General features: G+C 41.8%; 1 protein-coding gene across 1 annotated transcript in view; it reads right to left on the reverse strand.

Annotated features, from left to right (window-relative positions):
• GLP1R (glucagon like peptide 1 receptor) overlaps positions 1 to 19,096 on the reverse strand; it is an 89,796-nt gene that overhangs the window by 29,272 nt on the left and 41,428 nt on the right. The window contains exons 4-5 of the mRNA XM_056357622.1: positions 5,334 to 5,443; positions 2,560 to 2,666 (exon numbers count right to left, since the gene is read on the reverse strand). Of these exons, the coding sequence (XP_056213597.1) occupies positions 2,560 to 2,666; positions 5,334 to 5,443 (217 nt within the window). The remainder of the gene's footprint in view (positions 1 to 2,559; positions 2,667 to 5,333; positions 5,444 to 19,096) is intronic.

Genomic DNA, 19,096 nt, shown 5'->3' on the forward strand with positions numbered 1-19,096 from the left:
TCTATAAATTTGGATAGAAAAATAGACTTGGTCTGAAAGTTACCGGTTTTGCACTGAAAAGGAAGGAGAATTTTCTTCACCGGTCAAATAGAATTTTTTGCATTAAGTCACTGCTTATGTCAAAATTTACCTAAGATTAATATTAATTTTCCTTTAACTCAAAATTTATTTCTTGCTACCCTTCAGAACTGCTACACATTTAGATCTGATTGAAAAAATTATGTAAATTGGCCAATTGAAGAAAATAGGTTGCTAGTAGCTACTGAGTATTTCTGCTACAGGCGATGCAAGTTATTCAAATTGTTTCAGTCATGAAGTTATGGGCCTAATTCAGCTTCCATCACTGAAATTACAAACTTTCCCTCTATTTTTTTTAGAGGATGCAAAATTGGATACTAGAGATATATTGTTTCCTCTGTTGTATCATCATTAAAAACAAATACAAAGGTTATTATGTAGTTTAAAAACTTAAAAAGGCTTTCCTATTACAAAAATGGAAGACGTTAGCATTTTGGTGCCACTGAATTAGATTTTGATCCTGATTTGCTGAGGTCGCACAGCTACTGGGACAGAGGCCACAAGTGGAGCATCCAGTCAGGATCCAGCAACTGCAATCCACGTACGGGTAGGTCTCATGTATTTCCTGAGATCCAGGACTAGGTTGTGTCCAGATAGACAATTTAGACAGGAAAGCACAAAATGGATTGATGGCATAGCTTTAACAAGGCTCTCAGTCCCTTTAACAGCTCTGAAACCTCATTTTCAAAATCAGCAGCACAGTCATGTACACTTCTCAAGTCCCTGCTTCACAGTTAAAGGAAAAGATGCTAAAGCATCTCTCCACAAGTCAGGACATCAGAATTCCCTCTCTTGGGTCTTCCTGACAAACTTACTCTTTGTTCCCTGCCAAAAAATACATGCATCCTTCCTTTGTTCCTTCAAAAGTATATGGTTGTGCTCTGTGACCTTTGGGCTGTTAAGATCATTCAAAAAGCATCACTGATGGGTGAAACAAGGAGAAAGCACTTATCCTGGCAGACATCTGGGGACTTCAAGGCTACCTGGGGTTTTGTCAGATGAGTACCAAAGTTGCACAGGTACAACATGTATAACTCATAATTACCACGTGGCATTCACAGACGGTGAGCATGCCTCGCCATTTCTGTAGTCATTGTAAATCATCTTTGAGACTGCTAGCCTATGCTTCTCCACTGGAAGGAGGAGGGATGCTAATGCTAAAAGGTGTGGGACAACATTAGAAGTCTTGTGTCATTTCAGTTTTGGAAATTAGAAGCTAAAAGGCACGACTGATCTTTTTAAATACAGAAGGGGTATAAACACTTAGGAGGGAGGAAAGGAGAGGGACTCCCTTGCAGTGCCACACTTGCAGAATGTTGGCACCAGAGCAAATGATAACCAGCAATGATAATTATTTAGCCAGGAAAGAAAGTTTCTTAAGGATCAGAGCACTGAAAGTTCCCGACCTGATTTCAAATAACAGTACCAGAAAATGGAGAATTATACTTTTTAGGAGGCAGCCTCATCGGCATGTAATAGGGATGATGGGACCTAGCTACATACAGCAGCAGGGATCAGGACTTCATGGCAGAGCTTCCTTCTCCCAACAGAGCAGGATCATGTCTCCTGTGCTCATGATCCCCAAACTGCAGGAAAAACTGGCTGGAATCAAAACACCTCTTGCATTTACAGAGGGGGGAAAAAAGAGAAACAAAACAAAACAAAACCAAAACACAAACCCAAGATCTCTCTGTTGGGAGTGCAAAACTGTTTGTTTGTGTTCTTTTATTTTTTCCTCTTGTTTTGTTTTGGTGTTTTGTTTTGGGTTTTTTCCCTGAAACCTACACAGTGTAACACTGGCATGTGCAACCAGTAGTCTCTTAATTTCAATGCACTCCATGCCATTTTTTGGTGCATACCTGGATGAACCCAATACGCCAACCTGACCAGGTGACAGTAATGTATTTACAGTCACCTTTAAAGTTTCAAAATCAGGTTCTCTTCCATATTGCAAAAGAAAAATGAAAATTTCTGAAATTTCTCCAAGAAGAGAAATTGTGTCAAAACCCCATTTCTGCTCTGAAATACACCCTGTTGGGAAATAGACCAGATTAAGCTTTATGCTCTATGTAATTCCAAGCAAGGCAAGATGAAAACTTCTGTCCTAAATGTCATCTCACACCCCAGGCTAGTGCCTCATCTGCAAGGTGACACCACGAGGGAAAACTGGAATCTCTCTTTTTCCATCTCTTCCAGTGGAAATTTCATTGAAATAAAAAATACCACAACAAAATACTGCAACTAATAAAAAGCATCTGTTCCACACATTCATACAGGTAACACTGCAAAAATTTAGGAATTTTACTTGCATTTTGAGAACAAATGATTGTAGAAAGGAACACACAAGTGACATAAGGTAGAGAAATATTAAGGTGATGAAAGAAGGGAAAAAATAATCAAATGTTTCTGTCAAAGTCCAATACTATCATATAGAAAAGCATAACACCTTTTCTCCACTCTGTTCAGAGCTTCACCAGTTACCTGAATCCAAGCAGAATGGCAGTTGCTATTACAAGGGCAGAGAAGGAAAGAGCATATCCAATGGTGTATATGATGGACGAATGCAGGAGCTGTTCTTCTGGTGCATCCTGAGAGCATGTAAAGAAGAAAAAAAAAAAAAGGGGGTGTGTGTGTGCAGGGGAAGACAGAGCTCATGGTCTTCAGCTCTTTTCTCCCACCTGCTTTCTAACTTTTCTTAACAATAACCAGTAGTCATTCTCCTACTTTCAAGTTTAAATAGACAAATCAGTCTTTCACTTTCCGTATGCTCAAAAGAAATAAAAATTTAATCATAGTTCCCCAGCTGCTCCCAGGTGTTCACTCAAACAGTTGGGTTCTGCAGCCAGGCTAGAAAATAGATAATGTGACGCTATTTCATAATAAAGTTGGAGAGGCATGAATTACCATACAAGCAAGTAATAAACAGATGGCAGGAAGCACAGGCACAACTCAACCCTGTAGTAAAAATGGCAAAGCTGACGTTTTCAGACTTGTACACTTAAAGCAAGTGTCCTTACTGCTGCAGCGAGGGGGGTCCTTTGGCTACATCGATACTTTGAAATAAAACAAGCCAGGTCCCATCCACTGACTCTGAGGCACAGCACACCTTGCATTCATACAAATAAACTCTTTTCTGCCCCAAAAAAGCCTCTCTTCTGCCTCAACCATGCAACCTCCTGGTAACAAACCACAGCCCAACACCATCTTGTCACCCAGGTGTCACAGCACTGCCTGGGAGGGAGCGACCCAACATGGGCCAGAGCAGCAGGGATGCTCACCATCCCCCCCCAACCCCGACAGTCCCGGGCTGTGGCTCTCTTCAGATTCATTGCTGAAGGCACGACCACTGAGACCCTTGCTTGAAAGTTCTGGCCAAAAACTTTTAGGGAGAAGACAAACATTTCAAAAGCTACAGGCAGATCTGAATTATAACGCAGCTTTATTGCTCACCCTCTGAGGCACATTCACATTCTCTGTCCTGGTTCATTTCTAAGCATATATCATATATCTTTGTCTAAATAGACTCACGCATATTACTTCCCTTCTTCAAGCTGCTAATTCTGCAATTGACTCCTGAGACCTGTGCTGTACAAAGGAATACATTTATTGTACTTCAGAAATAAGTACAGCTATTCAGATGTACTGTGCACAGCCAGGAGGATTTAAGATGAACATACAGGCTGTTCCTCAGGGATTTGCTGGGTTAATATTTTAAAGGGAATGATATGAGAGCTGCCTTACGAAGAGAAAAGAAAAATCTCTTCAGTACCAAAGCTCAGGCAAGCTATCAAGCCCTGACAACTTAAAATATCTACGCAGATCAAAACCATATCACACGCTTAAAGTAAACAATGTTATTTTAAAAGGATTCACTCGCGAACCCTTTGCATTTTGTTTTAGCAACAGTTGTAACATAATACACAGCAAACTTAGCAAAACAACCTCTTGTTCTTCTCATGTTCAAGATACTTAAGCCAAAGTAGGTTATTAGGGAGCTCTGTATACATTAGCTGGAAGCCCAAACATGGCTGTTCACATTTCAGGGAGCAGCACCATGCTCTCAGGGCTTCAGAATCCAGATCAGTTCACGGGAACTTGGAGGGAGGTGCCAAATGACCAAGTGTTACCATTAGGTATCCCTCCTTGGCATGTCCCAACACAGCTCTAGAAGAAACCATAATGGCAAACAAGTCAAATGAGCAGACTTACACTTTGCCTTAAGGTAACATGCTCTGCTGGGATACCCCAGAACATGGAAGTTACAAGGAATAAGGCTGCGAATTAAAGGGAAAAGCTAAACTTAACATATTTGGAGAATTAGAAACTATCCCTTTTTCCATCTCCGTCTAATCTGCAGCCATTTATTTCTTCTAAAGAATGAGGCACTGAGCAATGGGAACTGCAGAGGACACAGATCCCACAACACCTGGGAATTTTGTATACTTGAACTGTTTCGGCTAGGTGTGTACTAGTTCACAGTACCCAGGGACAGAGAGAGTACGCTTAGTTTCTGTGAGGAAAAGCATCGCCCTTGGAGGCTCACAGCAGTAATGGTATCACGTGTCATGGGAACGCACACAGTGCTCTAGCTGACGCCAATGGCTGAAAAAAAGTCCCTGGAAATCCCTACGCTCCCCTTCATTTGGTGCCAGGCGTCTCAGCTCCCTGCAGAGTATAAAGCACTAGGGCAAGAAAGTAACACTGACAAGCCTAATTCCATCGCCCACAGCAAATTAAGGTAAAAAGACAAAACCACCCCAAACAAACAAAAAGCAGGTTTCTGCCCAAAGGTGAAAAGCAAATATCCTTCAGTTCAGTTCATCTTAATCACCTTAATAACTACTAACAAGACAGAGAGAACCAACAGTCACTTTACGTAATGATGTACCAATGGAAGAAAAGGCAAAGGAATAACATGAGGTCACTCCTCTGGTTCAGGTGGGCTGCAGCTGAGCCCCCTGCACCGCACCGCAGCTGGGGCTACCTGGTTCACTTTTCTTGGCTGCCTCACGGACATTTAAGCCTGCTCTCACCTACCCTCCATGCTCCCTTTGTTGAAGGGGAAAGCCTTGATGTCCCTTACCGTTGGGCTCACTGAAGTGAGGCACCCAGGAGTAAAGATTACTTTGACAGGACAAAAATGCATGGATACCAATGACTATGTGTTTCCTCTCTTCTGATGGACACCAATGACTATATGTTTCCTCTCTTCTGTTTTGTCCTAGACAACAGCAATAAGACATGGAAACTCTTACCTGGTCCGAGGCCTCACATTCAGACAGGTTCCTCCAGGGCAGGGTCGAATTCTCCTTCAGCAGCCATGTGCCCTCCAGGGTGCAAAACCGGTACACTTGCCCATGCAGCACTGCCAGAAGCGAAATGAGCCGCAGGGTTAACAGGAGGAGAGCCTGCTCCTGGGGCAAAGCGCACAGAGTCCTCTGAGGCTCTGCACAACCTTCCTCCCTCACCCATCACCCTCCTGGCTGGAGGGGGAAGGAGTGCTTTGCCCACTCCCTGCCTGCGGCAGATGCTGCTGCTGCTCATCCTCAAGGCCAGGGAGCGGCTTGGGAGGATGCGGCTGCAAAGGGATCAGACAGCACGTACTCCAGGACAGCTGCTAACCGCTCAGCAGCAACAACAGTCTCAAGCAGTTACTGCCATCTTTGTATGGATTTTACAATGGGCATGCATTCCAGCTCACTGAAACATCAGTTATTAAGACACACACATCTTGGAAATGTTTAGCCTCAGCTACAAAATTCACAGGGAAAAGAAGGTGCAAAAAGAGTAAATGTGCTTTTTCTTTTCTGAGATCATGCAGACCCAGAGACAGAGAAACCTCAGAACTAGGTAAGCTAACACAAGATCCCCAAAATGTAAAAATGTAAATGCTTATGCAAACATCTGTGCTACAAAATGAAGCAGTAAATCTTTGCCTAAACTACCCATGTACTCTTTTTATTTCTTCTATTTTGTTTGAATAGCAAAACCAGCAATAAATAAAACACCATTCTGAAGCAGTTAGCAGCCTGATCTTGTAAAAGCAGGTATGATGAAATGGGTCATAATAAAATCACATCAGACCGAAGCATCAAAATAAAAGCACAAAGGGGAAGGAGCACGCAACCACAGTGTAGCAAAAGAAACCCTCTCTCTAATGTCTGGAGCACTGGGGAAGTCTAACAACTTTTAAAGCTGTACTTAAGCAACCTGGAGGTGCACCTGTATCAGAGCATAGCTGGAGTGATAATGTCGGCTGCTTTGCAAACAAAGTTTCTTGCTAATCACATTTCTGACCCAATAAACTGACCTATTCTATGTTATGAATCTGCTCGTCAAAAAGCAGTGCTGGGTCAGCCCCTCAACCAGGCCTCTACTGAAGCAATGTTCGGAAATAAACGCTTGCAACATTTTGACATGTGAGAAGCCAAGTTAGGAGGATTCAGTTCTACATGGGTATTAACATGCTGCTCCATTACCGCTTTTGCTCAAAGCCAGCCTTGCCTGCTGCAGCCTCATCCTGTTGTCAACTCCCTCATTACTGCAAACTGGAACTCATTAGGATGCAGCACTTCTGTTCAATGGGAAAATAGTAAAACTTATTTGAAATTATAACAACCCAGTAAGCTATTTGCATATTAGTTGGAAGCTGGTAATTTGTTTGATAATTGTCAGTGGTAGACCAGTAGCAGGTACCTTAAGTGAAGAATGATGTTTAAAAAAAATAATATAGACATTCATATTCTAATAAGCCATTTCTAATAAGTATGCTAAATGGTAACTGATAATGGTTTTGGTAGGCAGAGTCTATGTGCTTTTGTAATTGGTGTACTGAATATACCAGTAAGAGATAATATGAAAATGATATAAAAATTGTGTTATGCTTGCTGTAGGTTTTTCCATACTATTAAGAATATCTGTTCACATATATTTACACAAAAATAGGAGATTAGGTCAGCATATGCAACAGATACATTCACATCCACTAACTGCTACAGACATTTTGTCACCTACTCCATCTGCTGCCAGTGCCAAACACTTCCTTCAGTCGGGATGTTGGAATAATGCTAAGGATCTCACACCTGGTGGAAGACAGTAAGTAGGAAAGCATCATTTTTCTTTCCCCTCGAGATTAACGGACCACAGATTAAAGCAAACCATTCAAAATGTCAAACGCAGCTCTAGGAGTTAGGAAACGTTATATATTAGAAGCCAATGAAGGTGAAATCCAGGGGGTTAAAGTCCAGAAGGTCACAGGACTCAGAAATTCAGTCTGACTGCCACTGCATGAGCTGTAACCAAGAAGTACCACAAGACAAAATTAGTATGAGAAACAATCTCACACAGAAAGAAATTCCACTGTATTCCTGAAAAAAAAGAAAAACTTGCTAAGAAAAAAATGATTAAAAAAACTCCCAAACAACCACCCCCCCCTAAATCCCCAAATAGATTATTTCACATTCTCTGAAATTCTTTGTGATTTTTTTTTCCCCTCCAGTATTTCTTACTGTCAAGGTCTAACTGGGATAAAAGCTTAGCCTCAGTGTATTTATTTTCTCTCCAAATCATCATGACACGTTTTAATTTTCTTTTTCTTGATAACACTTCTTTCGAAATAAGGAGGAAAATCTATTGTATGCTGAAGCCTGGCTTATACTGGAAAATGGAAGAGTTTACAGTAAACGAAACATGAAATTTGCCATCAGACAGAAAGACAAAGCAATTCATTTAGATATGAAGAAAACCAAACGTAACCCTATTACACTGGAAAGGAGAGCTCCTGCAACATCTAGGAGTCACAAACACTCAAGCTGGACTGACAGCTGTGGTGGACCTCTGGGTAGCCACAAGCCAGCTGCATCAGGTTGCTGTAGCCTCACTGCTTGCCAAAACAGTGGTGGCAGTGCAGGACCCAGAGGCAATCAAAGACCAGCTGGGCTGCCTGCATCCAGGAAGAGCCTTAAGAAGTAAAAGAATTAATCAAACCAAAAATCCAAATAGATGAGACTGTGTATGAGAGTGCAAGAGATGTCTGGTCTATGGAATCATTTATTAGCCAAAATGCTGATGAGATAGAAAAAGTTAAAAAGAAAACTTAGACTTTAAGGCAGAATTGAGGTTCTGGTTGATACACAGAGAGATGCTCATGAAAGAGTCGAGAGACTGCTCAAACCACGACATGAAGAGAGTGCAGGGCTGATGGACTGCAGGCAGCCAGTTACTCTCAGGAACGTGAAATTGTCTCACCATTGTGGAAACAGATTATTTTCAGTTATGTGTTGAACACCACAGAACCCACGTTGTCATCAGCAGAGGTCTACTGTGTGGGCTGTGGCTGCGAAGGGCTCCGTGATGGACGTACACCATGTGTGAGACCCTTCACCCCCTGCAGCTGGGCACATCCAACACCAGCACCCCGCAGACTTGTGAGGCAAACCCAGCGCAGGGGTGCTGACATCTCTGCGGGCGGCATGGTTGGCCACAGAAGGCCCCCAGAAAAGAAGGTCCAGGGCCACAGTTCTGTGAGCCCCAGCCTTCGTGCCGCATGGCTGCTGCAGGATGCGCCTTTGGAGCAGACCTCTCCTGAACTGCATCATCCTGCAGCCATTCCTGGTTTCTCTGTTTCCTAGAAGCACAAGGCAAACAGCCTCCATCCACTCATCCTCCGAGCAACAGGCTCCAACACAGGCAGCCACCTGCCCAGACACAAGAAAAATGCTGTTAACGACTGACAGCTTAGAACAAATGTTACCTTAACCGAGTGCTCTTCCCTGGTCTTGCCTCACTGAAGAGAGGGACAGAGAACAGTCTCAACATCAGAAACTGGTGCGTCTCCAAAATAACTGATAAAAGCCTGAAGTGGAGACTTCAGATCTTTTTTGTTTTGTACACAAGCTAAATTCTGTTCCAACCGATTTCAAGGAGATCCACTGGCTATTAATTAGGGGCATTTTGATTCAAGCCCTGCAAGTATCTTACCACTCTTATTGCTCAGAGGAAAGCATGTGGTTTGCATTAAAGCTACCTATAAATGTTCTTAAAACAATTTTTTCATCCAGATTTTTTATGACTCCCTCTCTGCATGGCTGGTCATGACTTAGGATAGCAGAGATCTTCAACCTCCCAAAATGGATAAAGGGATAGTATTCATACACACCCTTTCCTTGCTGTATCCCTGATCCAAAGCTTGCCAGGAATCTCATTTCCTTCAGCTTTCATATGAAGCTGTTGCTGAAAAAAATTCAGCTTATTAATACGTACAGAGGCAAACTAACAACGACATGCTTGGAGGCTGCCTGTGTGCCATGACAGAAGGCAGGTGCACACAGCTTCCCCTCAGCTGCTGAGCAATTTCAGCTTCTTGCAGGTAGTTTAGTTAGAGGTGACTCACATTTGTCCATGCCTGAATTCTGCGGAGTGACTCAGGTCTTCTTACCTTTAATGCAGTGAAAATACTAAACATACAACGATCAGCTTCAGTTCTAATAGACCAGCATGATGAACGACCTTTTTTGAATGTTCGAGTGGCTGCTGCCTCCTTGCTATCCTGCAATACTTTTTATTCCTGTCTTGCAATGGTTTTTTTGTTACCATATAGTGAATGTTTCAAATCACACTGATGATTACATTCTAAAATTGGCTACCTGCAAACAAAAAAACCAAACAAAATTCTACTGCAAGTGTATATAGAATCTGATTTTATTTAACCTGTAAGCTAAATGCACTCACTCACAAAGTTGCACAACCTTTGAACAGCAGCTTAACGACACAGGTTTATTTGGACAGTGTCAATCGCACCTCATTAGAATTACACATCAAAACATGGATTGATGCCCAAAGCTCAGTCTCTATAAACTGATAAAAGACAGAGAGAAGAGTCTAAGAGTTATCACAGAAGTTAATAATATCTATCTAGTTCTCTGATGAGCCTGTAAATCAAATCAAATACTATAACTAAAGTACTTTTATATATGGAAAAAATATGTTATCACATGTACAGGAGGATCACAAATATTTCTTTACTAACCCCCTTTTACTAGAAAAAAAAACAACACAAAACAAATCAAATGATTTCTCTGCTTAAAACAACCAACCTGCTCTGAATTTTACAAGATCAGGGTGTCAAGGTCAGCGTGAGATTACTCACCCAACTGTCCCTAAGGACAAACTGGAACATTATTCATTGTAAAAACAAATTACAGCATGTCCTATCTAATCAATTCTACACAGGCAGAGAGATGAGCAAGAGAATGAGGAAAAGAACAAGAGAGACCTGCAGTTTTGTCTGGCTGCTGTGTGTCAAGTATTATAGACCTCTCCTCTGTTAATACCTACTCTTTATTTCCAGCAGGGGAAATGTTTTGGAAAAGGTAACAATTTTGTCCATAAATCAGGGACTCTGTAGTATGAGAGGCTCACAACAGTCTTAAAAACAGGCTGGTTTGTTCCTGAAATGAGCAACTTGCCCTTTGATAGGGAGAGCAATTTATCAGAGTTTAGGAGGTCGCGCCCCCGTCAGCAGCTCTGTGCAGCTATCATTTGGTGTGACCTGGGCACTGCTCTCCTGAAAGGAGCTGCTCTTGGCTGTAAAAGCTGCTGCATAAGTGTCACTCTCCCAATCCTGGTGCTGCTTACAGCGAGGATGTCCTAAACCCAGGACTCGCCCCTAAGCATGCTGCTGGAAATACAACACCAGGGAGCATCCTGATCCCAAAGCCCGCGGGAAGCAGGAGGAGCTCCAGCCTGCACTGCTGTCCCAGGATCACATCTATCAAAACGTGCATTTACGCTGGGCTCACTGCCACATTGTCTGGAACTATATTACCTCAACAGGCAGTTTAACTATGAGTACTTTATTTAGTATCCTTTCCCACTATTCCTCCTCCCTCACAGAGTATTAGTCATCCCAGCTCCTTTGCTTCAGTGATGATATAAAAAACTGCAAAACAGCTGTATCTTGCATTTTGCCTTGAAGGCAGAAAGGTTGGTGGCCACTTTAAGTTCTTGCAGTGGGAAGAGAGTAACTTTCAGTTATATTCTATGTTTTGGGTGAGAGGTGGGGAAACAGATCCAAACACCCCTACTGTGAATTTTCCCCATCACTAGCTCCTAGCTTGAAAGATCCAAGAATACTCCAGCCTGCTCCAACAGAAAAAATGATTACTGCGAAGAAGAGCGACAAGGGAAAAAGTCATGCATCCACACTCTACCAAGAGATGGATGTGAGCTTACACAGACCTAACAGATACCTTCAAATGGAGCAAGGGGAGACCCAATAAAGCCAGCACAGGCTGTGCCACAGGCTGCACAAGCCCACCCGGCATGCCCTGCAAATGCTCAGCGCCTGAATCCTCTCCTGTGCTACCAAAAGCACACCCGGAGACTGCATATGGAAATGATGCTGTTTGGCATTATCCAAGGGATATTGCCTGCATGTAAGTTGTTATTTAAAAATACTCATCTTGGAATGAAATTAACACAAAAAAACCCTAAATATTCAAGAATTAGAAACCGTTAAGCTAAAGCTCCTTATGTGGGTTTTAGTTCCACCCATTAACACTGTTGCTACGTACACAGTCATACATTTTTTCCAACAGAATCCACTGTTTTATTCAGGATACAGAATAGAGGAAAATAATTTAATGGGAAATTATTCGTCCTTACCATTATGAGATGTCAAGTCATATTTAAGCATACTGAATTAATTTTATATCAAATACAGTGTTTTCTGATTTGTATGGTCCACTCAAAGACCACTAATTCAGCTCCCACATGATGACTAAGTGCTGTTATCTCATACGTGTACACAGATGATCCAAAAAAAGGAAAACATATTCTAGTCACATAGTAAAGCCAGTAAATTATGTAACCACAAAATTTGTTCCACATGGGCATTCAGTTCTCCTAGCGCAGAGATCACCCTTGCCAGGTCTGCAATATCTTGACCCACTCAACACAAACTTCCACAGCTAATGAGGTAATGGTCCTGCAGAGAAGAGCCCCCCTTGCTATATATCTCACAAGCAGATCCATTCTGCATAGCGAAGGAGAAAGAGACCTGTGGAGAAATTATAGAATACAGCTTCATAATTAAAAACTACTTGCATAATGGTGGCCAATAAAGGTTCTGTGAGCAAAGTAGACGATGCCAAATCATAAAGCATGAATTAAGTTGCAACCTTATACATTGTTGTGTTGTAGTTAATGCCTCATAAAAATTAAAGTATCTTCCTGAAAAACAGTACTGTGTTTTAACAGAAAGTATTACCCTAAAAGGAGCTACGCTCTCCAAGCAATCCTGCTGAGTAACTTATACCAAGAGCTGCATTAACTATGCTAGACCACAGTGAAACCTAACAACTTTTTGAAACATTTAAAAACTCATGAAAACGCATGCATTAGGTTGAATAGAGAGTGTTTATGAACTATAAAAGACATGTGAATTAATGTAATAGAAGAAGGTTGTTTATGAAAAACAAGTATTTATGATAATGGTACAGCTTTGTGAAAGTTTGGTAAGATACCAAAAAGCACCATTAAAAATTTTGTTCAGAATAAATGAAAGTGGGTTGGAATAAATTTATTGCAACAAAAACCGTGATTGGAAGTTTAATGCATAATAAACTTGTAAAACCAGTGCTAAGAGGTTTGGTGTTTTAAAGTTATTGGATCAGTTAGAAGACATCTATTCTTACTAGATCAATAGAATACATCTCATTAGAGGGTGTTAAAATGAAGCAAAAAAAGTATGCAATAAAAAGTTTTCTTAAAAGGCTGCAGAAGACACAATTGAAGTCTTCCCAGGGCAGAGGAATAGGGGTCTATTTTACTATGCCCATGCTCCAAGGACTTAGAAAAATAAGCAAAACCCACAACCCAAATAAACAAAATATGCAGGCAGTGAAAGAAAAACAAGCTAAAAGTAAAGGAAATAACTAGGAAAATCATTAGCATAACACTTGCTGAGCTAAAGCAAGGAAAAACAACTTTGAGAAAAGCTAACAGATAACAAGCATGTTAAATACGCATAGCTAGGAGGGGAAGTACACATGCAAATAGACACCAGTTGTTTGATGCAGCTTCTGAGCAAAACAAGAAGCTCCAGGAGACACAAGCTAAAACCAATGCCAGGTGCTGCAAACGAACTGCCAATCTTTGGCAACAGAGAGATTAGTGATATTTAGTTATCCTCAAAACCAATAGTAAAATGAATCAATGACTCAATAGTCCTTATTTATCCTTTCTCACAGGACAGTTATAAAGATAAACAAAAAATCCTAAACAACTAGAAGCTTTCAGCACAGGCAACTGCAAAACATACCATAAAAAGGAGCCCAGACCAAACTTCACTTAGAGATGACTGTAATTCGACAGGTATTAACCACTAACTACAGAAGGTCAAGGAAGTGGATACTTCAAAGCTGAACAAATACAATGAAACATCTTCTGTATTTCAGAGAATGAAGACATAGATTTTTATTGAGCAAGCTATGCATTCTGGCATTGGTTAAAGGCTTATTACCTCTGTATGCGTAAGTTAAAGCATCTGAAGCTGTAAAGAAAAATTATACCAACTGATAAAGACTTTCCTACAGACATTGCACTTATACTCTCTGCAGGCCTAGTGCTACAGATATAAGCTGCATCTACACGATAAGATAGTACTACGCAATAAAACCCCAAACCCAGCTAGCTCAAGTATAAGAAGAAATACAGCTCTTGATCCTACCACTCAGGACACTGCCCGTTGCCACATCAATATATCCTCCTGCTTTGCCAATGGATTCCTCTGCTGCACAACAAAGGGATACCGATAAAGTTTCAAGCTTTGTAGCAAATATACCCTAACACTAACATTTCTCTGCTTTCCTCTCCCAACCCTTTCCTCTTCTCTCTGCCTCCTTTGCCCCTCTCCCCCTTTTAGCTAGTCACACCATTCCTCTTTCTCACCTGCTTGCATTTCCCTCCTTGGTTCTCCTCTTCATTTTTATTCCTCCAGCCCTCCCTGTTGCTGCAACGCGCACTGCTATGCTGACCTACCTACCCACTGCTGGCCATTCCCCTTCACCCCGCACTTGCCTATTCCTCTCTCAGCTCCTAATCCAACTTGCCATTCTCCAAAACCACTGTAATTAAACAAAATTGCAACCTGACTCCAGCTTCTCACATCTCCTTTCTCTCTAATGCATCCCCCAGCCCTCCTCCTCGCACCCCAGCAGCTCCCCCTGCTCCTGCCATGCAGTGAGTGGGGTGACATCACTGAAGCACCTCTGCTCTCCCGCCTGGAGCCCACTGTGGCTGGCAAGGGCACAAGAAGTCCCGTGTGCCTAAAGCACATCTGGCCTGACAGTCACATGGAATTTGAGGAGAAAGGACCAGTGCTCCACTGTCGCATGGCCTCTGGAGACTGTAGGTACAAACTCTAGAAAGTCCAGGGAGCACAGGTAAAGAATGCAGCCCCATGAGCAGCAAGAGGCATATCACCACTACCATAGGAGCAGTATTCCTCATCCACATGCTGAAATGCAGAACAAGGTTTTTGACAAAATGTGCTAGGAAAACGTCAGCCTTAAAACAGACTTCTATAGTGTTGAATCCTAGTCAAGTAAAGTTCTGCAAACCTACAAGCTAGTAAATATATGTTCTTACAAATTCAAAAAGCATCAAGTGCTTTTATTATGGAAACCACCTTCTTTCCTATCAATAATGACTAGAGGCCACTAAAGTTGCAGTTATGTCTGATATTACTTCCCATTACAAAGCCAATCTTTACACCAATCTCCGATTCTTAGTCTCCATCCCAAAGTTGGGACCTACCCCAGATCTAAAAATCAGGAACTCTTAGACCATTATACTAGTAATCTTCCACAGATTTTCCATTCCATTTTTATTTCCACTCGGTTTTCATTGCTTGAAAGTATTTGGATGGACATATAATCTTTTCAATTTAAACTTTTCTTTTCTTGCCAAGGTGCAATCCTTCCCTTGAATATCCATTGCCAATGCTACCTCACATTTTTAAAAACTTAGAAAGACCCACTGTCACTCATCAGCCACACAAACACAGTGTTTTCCACATTTTTACCCATATTTTCATTCTGTTTAAAGGAAATTGCTGACCCCCTGCTTCATTAAGCTCCAAGACAATTATTAGGCAGGTTTTGCTATGGAAACCAGGTTTTTTGCTTTCAGAGGAACTATGCTGATGGGCACTTGATCCTTTTCTTGCCTAATTCATTTCTACTCATTCCAATTGTCAAAAAGTAAATTAGTTCCAGAAAAATCAGATGAGCATGGCTGGGCACCAACCACCTGTATCATTGTTATTGCCACGGAACTAGTCACAGACCCGGGTTCTCTTGTATACATGTTGCCCAGAAAAAAACTTTGTTCTTATTTAAAGAACATTTAAAGTAATGTATGGGAATCCTAATAGTTAACATTTGGAGGATGTCTGACAGGCAAGGATGAGACATACTTTCAAAATTCATAGCAGGGACCTGGGTCTCTCAGGGAACATCTAGTTTATTACAGAAAACTCTGGAGGGGAAAGTTACCAGCAAAACACACAAGCAGAAAAGGATAATGCTGTAAAGTAAATAAAACCGTGCGCATGATTAACAAGTGTAATCGTTGTATAGCTTAGCACATTTTCAAGTTAAAGCTGCATTTGTGAAATGACATGGAAAGGAAGATGTTCTATAATCAGACTACATGCAGACATCTTTTAAGTCAGTCCGTACTTTTCACAAGACTTTTCTGTCAAATGAAATTATTAAAAAAAAAGCAAACACAGACCTAATAACTTCAAGAGGCAAAGAGTGTGATTTGCCTTTAGCATTTACTTCTATAAATATATAAGTGGATTGAGTTGTATCTTCACCGAATCCAACTGAGGGTCTTGGGAGACAAAAAATAACCTTTAAGTTCACTATCTCAGCAGAAGCGTATTTGTTATGTGAGAGAACACAAATAGGTTGGATGTGAGAGGACCATTTCCCATCACCTAAAGGTGAAGCACAAGGGATTCCTGAAAAAGGGAGAAAGAAATGGGCTGTAGGTCACAGAGCTCTTCTAGCAAGTTGCTCTCGACCTATGCTGTTTTAAGATCAGGTATTCTTGTTTCATCCCATCTTTGGGACTTGGGGGTGGGTGGTGGTGGTATAGATTTACTAATTAGAAACAGTTAAGTAAGCCAGAAAGATAATGAGCTGTTTTCAGCAAGGCATTTTATTATACAGCACACGCAAGCACTATGTTTATTCAGTCCCTTAGTTCAGTTTACCCTTTGTCTACTGTAGTTAAGAGCTGCAAGTTTTTAAGCGCAAGTAACGCGAGGAAAGGTTTGAGGTCCCTCCACTTCACAGAGTATACTGGTAATATGAGCAAATAAGAGCGGGTAGATAATATATACTTCAGTTATGCAAGACCTTAAGTCAGAGCACAGATGAAGTTCAAGGCAACTGGTGAGCTCAAGCACATCCAGCTACCTGCTAGACTAGGATGGGCAAGGCGCAGAGGTAGTCCAGTCGCTTCCATGCAGCTGGGTGTACCGGTGTTTACTTCTCACTTAAATATCCTATTCACAGTCAGATCAGCTGGGGGCAAATTCTCAAGCAGTTGCAGGACAAGGCTCAGCTATGTCTCTGCAGAGGTGTGCCTTGATATCCTTGACAGTACATGTCAAGAAATTACTTTAACAAAACAAAACCCTTATACAGTTAGAAGTGAAAAATTGCTGGAAAACACGCAATCCTGCCAACTGCTCTAACTCCCACAGATGCAGTCACAGCAAGTTGATATCCTGCAGGCAAGGCTGTCCAGCATTTGTGCCATGTCTGGCAAAGCAGAAAACTAAATTCTTCCTAGAGGGCCTCAGGCAACCAGATCTGTACCCGATATATAAACGACATGCAGCTGCTCCCATCACCCATATATGCACTTCAATAGCTGGCCACATGCAAAGTCTCCTGTTCCTATTGCACATTTGATGAGGAATGTCCATGTTTTGGTTGCAGCAGAAGGGGAATCACAGCATTTAGCTTTTCACTGCCCTCAAAGGAATTCACATCTCACCCCAGCTGAAAGTTCATAAGCTATGGCCCTGTTGCATGTACATCCATCTAATGATTAACCAATTCATTTAAAAATATTTGTTTAAACAAAACTGATAAAATGTAGAATGGCATTGCCACGTGGCCCACAACAGATAAGTGTTAATATCTATCTGTTCAGGATTTTTTAAAATTATTTCTTGCAACAGTCCCTGTATGTACCCTTGAGATGAGCAGCATATGTTCTGGAGTTATCTGGTGTACTACCAGATGGAGACAAAGGCAGAGGTGAACTTGAAAGACTAGGATGTTTTTCTGTCAGGGTTGTTGGGTTTGGTTTTTGTTTTTTTTTTTTTTTTTTCAAACTGAGATTGCCAATTAGCTTGAGACAGCTTTTAGTACAAGGAAGTATAAATTTTGAATTGCTTATAAGTTAGAAAATGCAAAGCAACATCTTTTTCATTGAAAAAAGGTCACATTCCTTTCCAGCATTATGGACCTTTCTGGAAACTTGGTTTAATTAGAGCAAAGAAGGGAAGAAATGCAATAAATGTCTAATCATCTTCACCGTGTCCAGTATTTGAAGTGAAATTTATTTGCTTGCATGCTGAAAGACAAACAGTTTAGCTGTATGTTCACACAGCCATCTGCTAACTATCTTGGTTTTAAGAAGATCAAGCTATGAAACGGAATGATTAAACAAAAAGTGAGAGATTAAACCAGACAAGGTTTAACCTGGTCCCCAGAACCAAATGTTCCAGTCATGCATATACTTCAAAACTCTCTGAAGAAAGACTCTCACACAAGTGTGCTTCCTCAGCTGCAGGGCTTTCCACAGACCCCTCTAGAAAGGGACATAGATTATTTCCTATGGTCTGTCTCACACAGGTGACAGTAACATTTCACCATCCAAGCACTACCCATAGGAGAGCTCATATCCCATTATCATTACCCATGGGAGGGCTCGCAAACAAAAGCGAGCATCTTCTTTCTGTTTCTGCATTTTGCTTGTGGCACTATAGCACTCTGTCCCCAAACTTCCTTCCCATGAGTCTGAACAGTGCCCAAACTCAGGCAACCCTGGGGAAAGGGAAGAGGACCAGAACAGTGGATTTAATCCTGCAGCACAGCAGATGTCCTAGGGTGCAGCTGCTCGAACACAAGCCCTCCATGATCATGTTTCATTGTGGGGGAGGAAGGCAGCACTACATCACTTTCAAGAAAAAGTTGGCTGCAGCAGCTTTCCCAGTGGCCTGCAGATGGTGGAACCACATTGATCACAGGACAACAGTTAAGCAAGATTATAGATACAGATAGATGAAACTGGTTCTATCACTCCCCTGACACCAAACCAGTGCTTACCACCCGCCTGCTCCTCACCACACTGCCACCTGCCCAGCATGGGAGCACTCTGCTGTGGGGAGGGCATTATGCTACTGGCCACCCCCACCATCGGTCAACAACCCATAACCCCTGCAGAGCCAGAAGTCTGCTAGTAATCCTCTCTCACCTGGGTCACAATAGGGCACGCCATGGACCCATAGCACGCGAGGCAACACCTTGACAAACACAAGGTTCTCTTTCTTTTTTCAGCCCTTCTCCCCAGTGGGCACAACCAACACAGATTAATCTCTTCAATCGTAAACATAATGCATCTCAACACTTATGTTTCTGCTGCTTGTGTCACAGGAAATAGGATCTGCAGCATTGCTCTGCATGATGCTATTGCAATTGTAGGAGTCTACAATCACAGCTTTTGGGGAGGGGAAGATACCACACAGGAGGGAAGTGTGAGGGTTTGCTGAGTTCATGATTTAAACAGTAGACAAGACTAAGCTAGACACTAATGCCGGGTGGCGACTGTGCAGATGATTTCCATCATCTCTGCTGCACCACAAGAAGGTTTGCCTATACCTCATAGCCCTAAGAAAATCACTTTTAAAAAGAGCGTAAAACCCTCATAG

The sequence above is a fragment of the Falco biarmicus genome, chromosome 12 (assembly GCF_023638135.1).
Source record: "Falco biarmicus isolate bFalBia1 chromosome 12, bFalBia1.pri, whole genome shotgun sequence".
Taxonomy (NCBI): domain Eukaryota; kingdom Metazoa; phylum Chordata; class Aves; order Falconiformes; family Falconidae; genus Falco; species Falco biarmicus.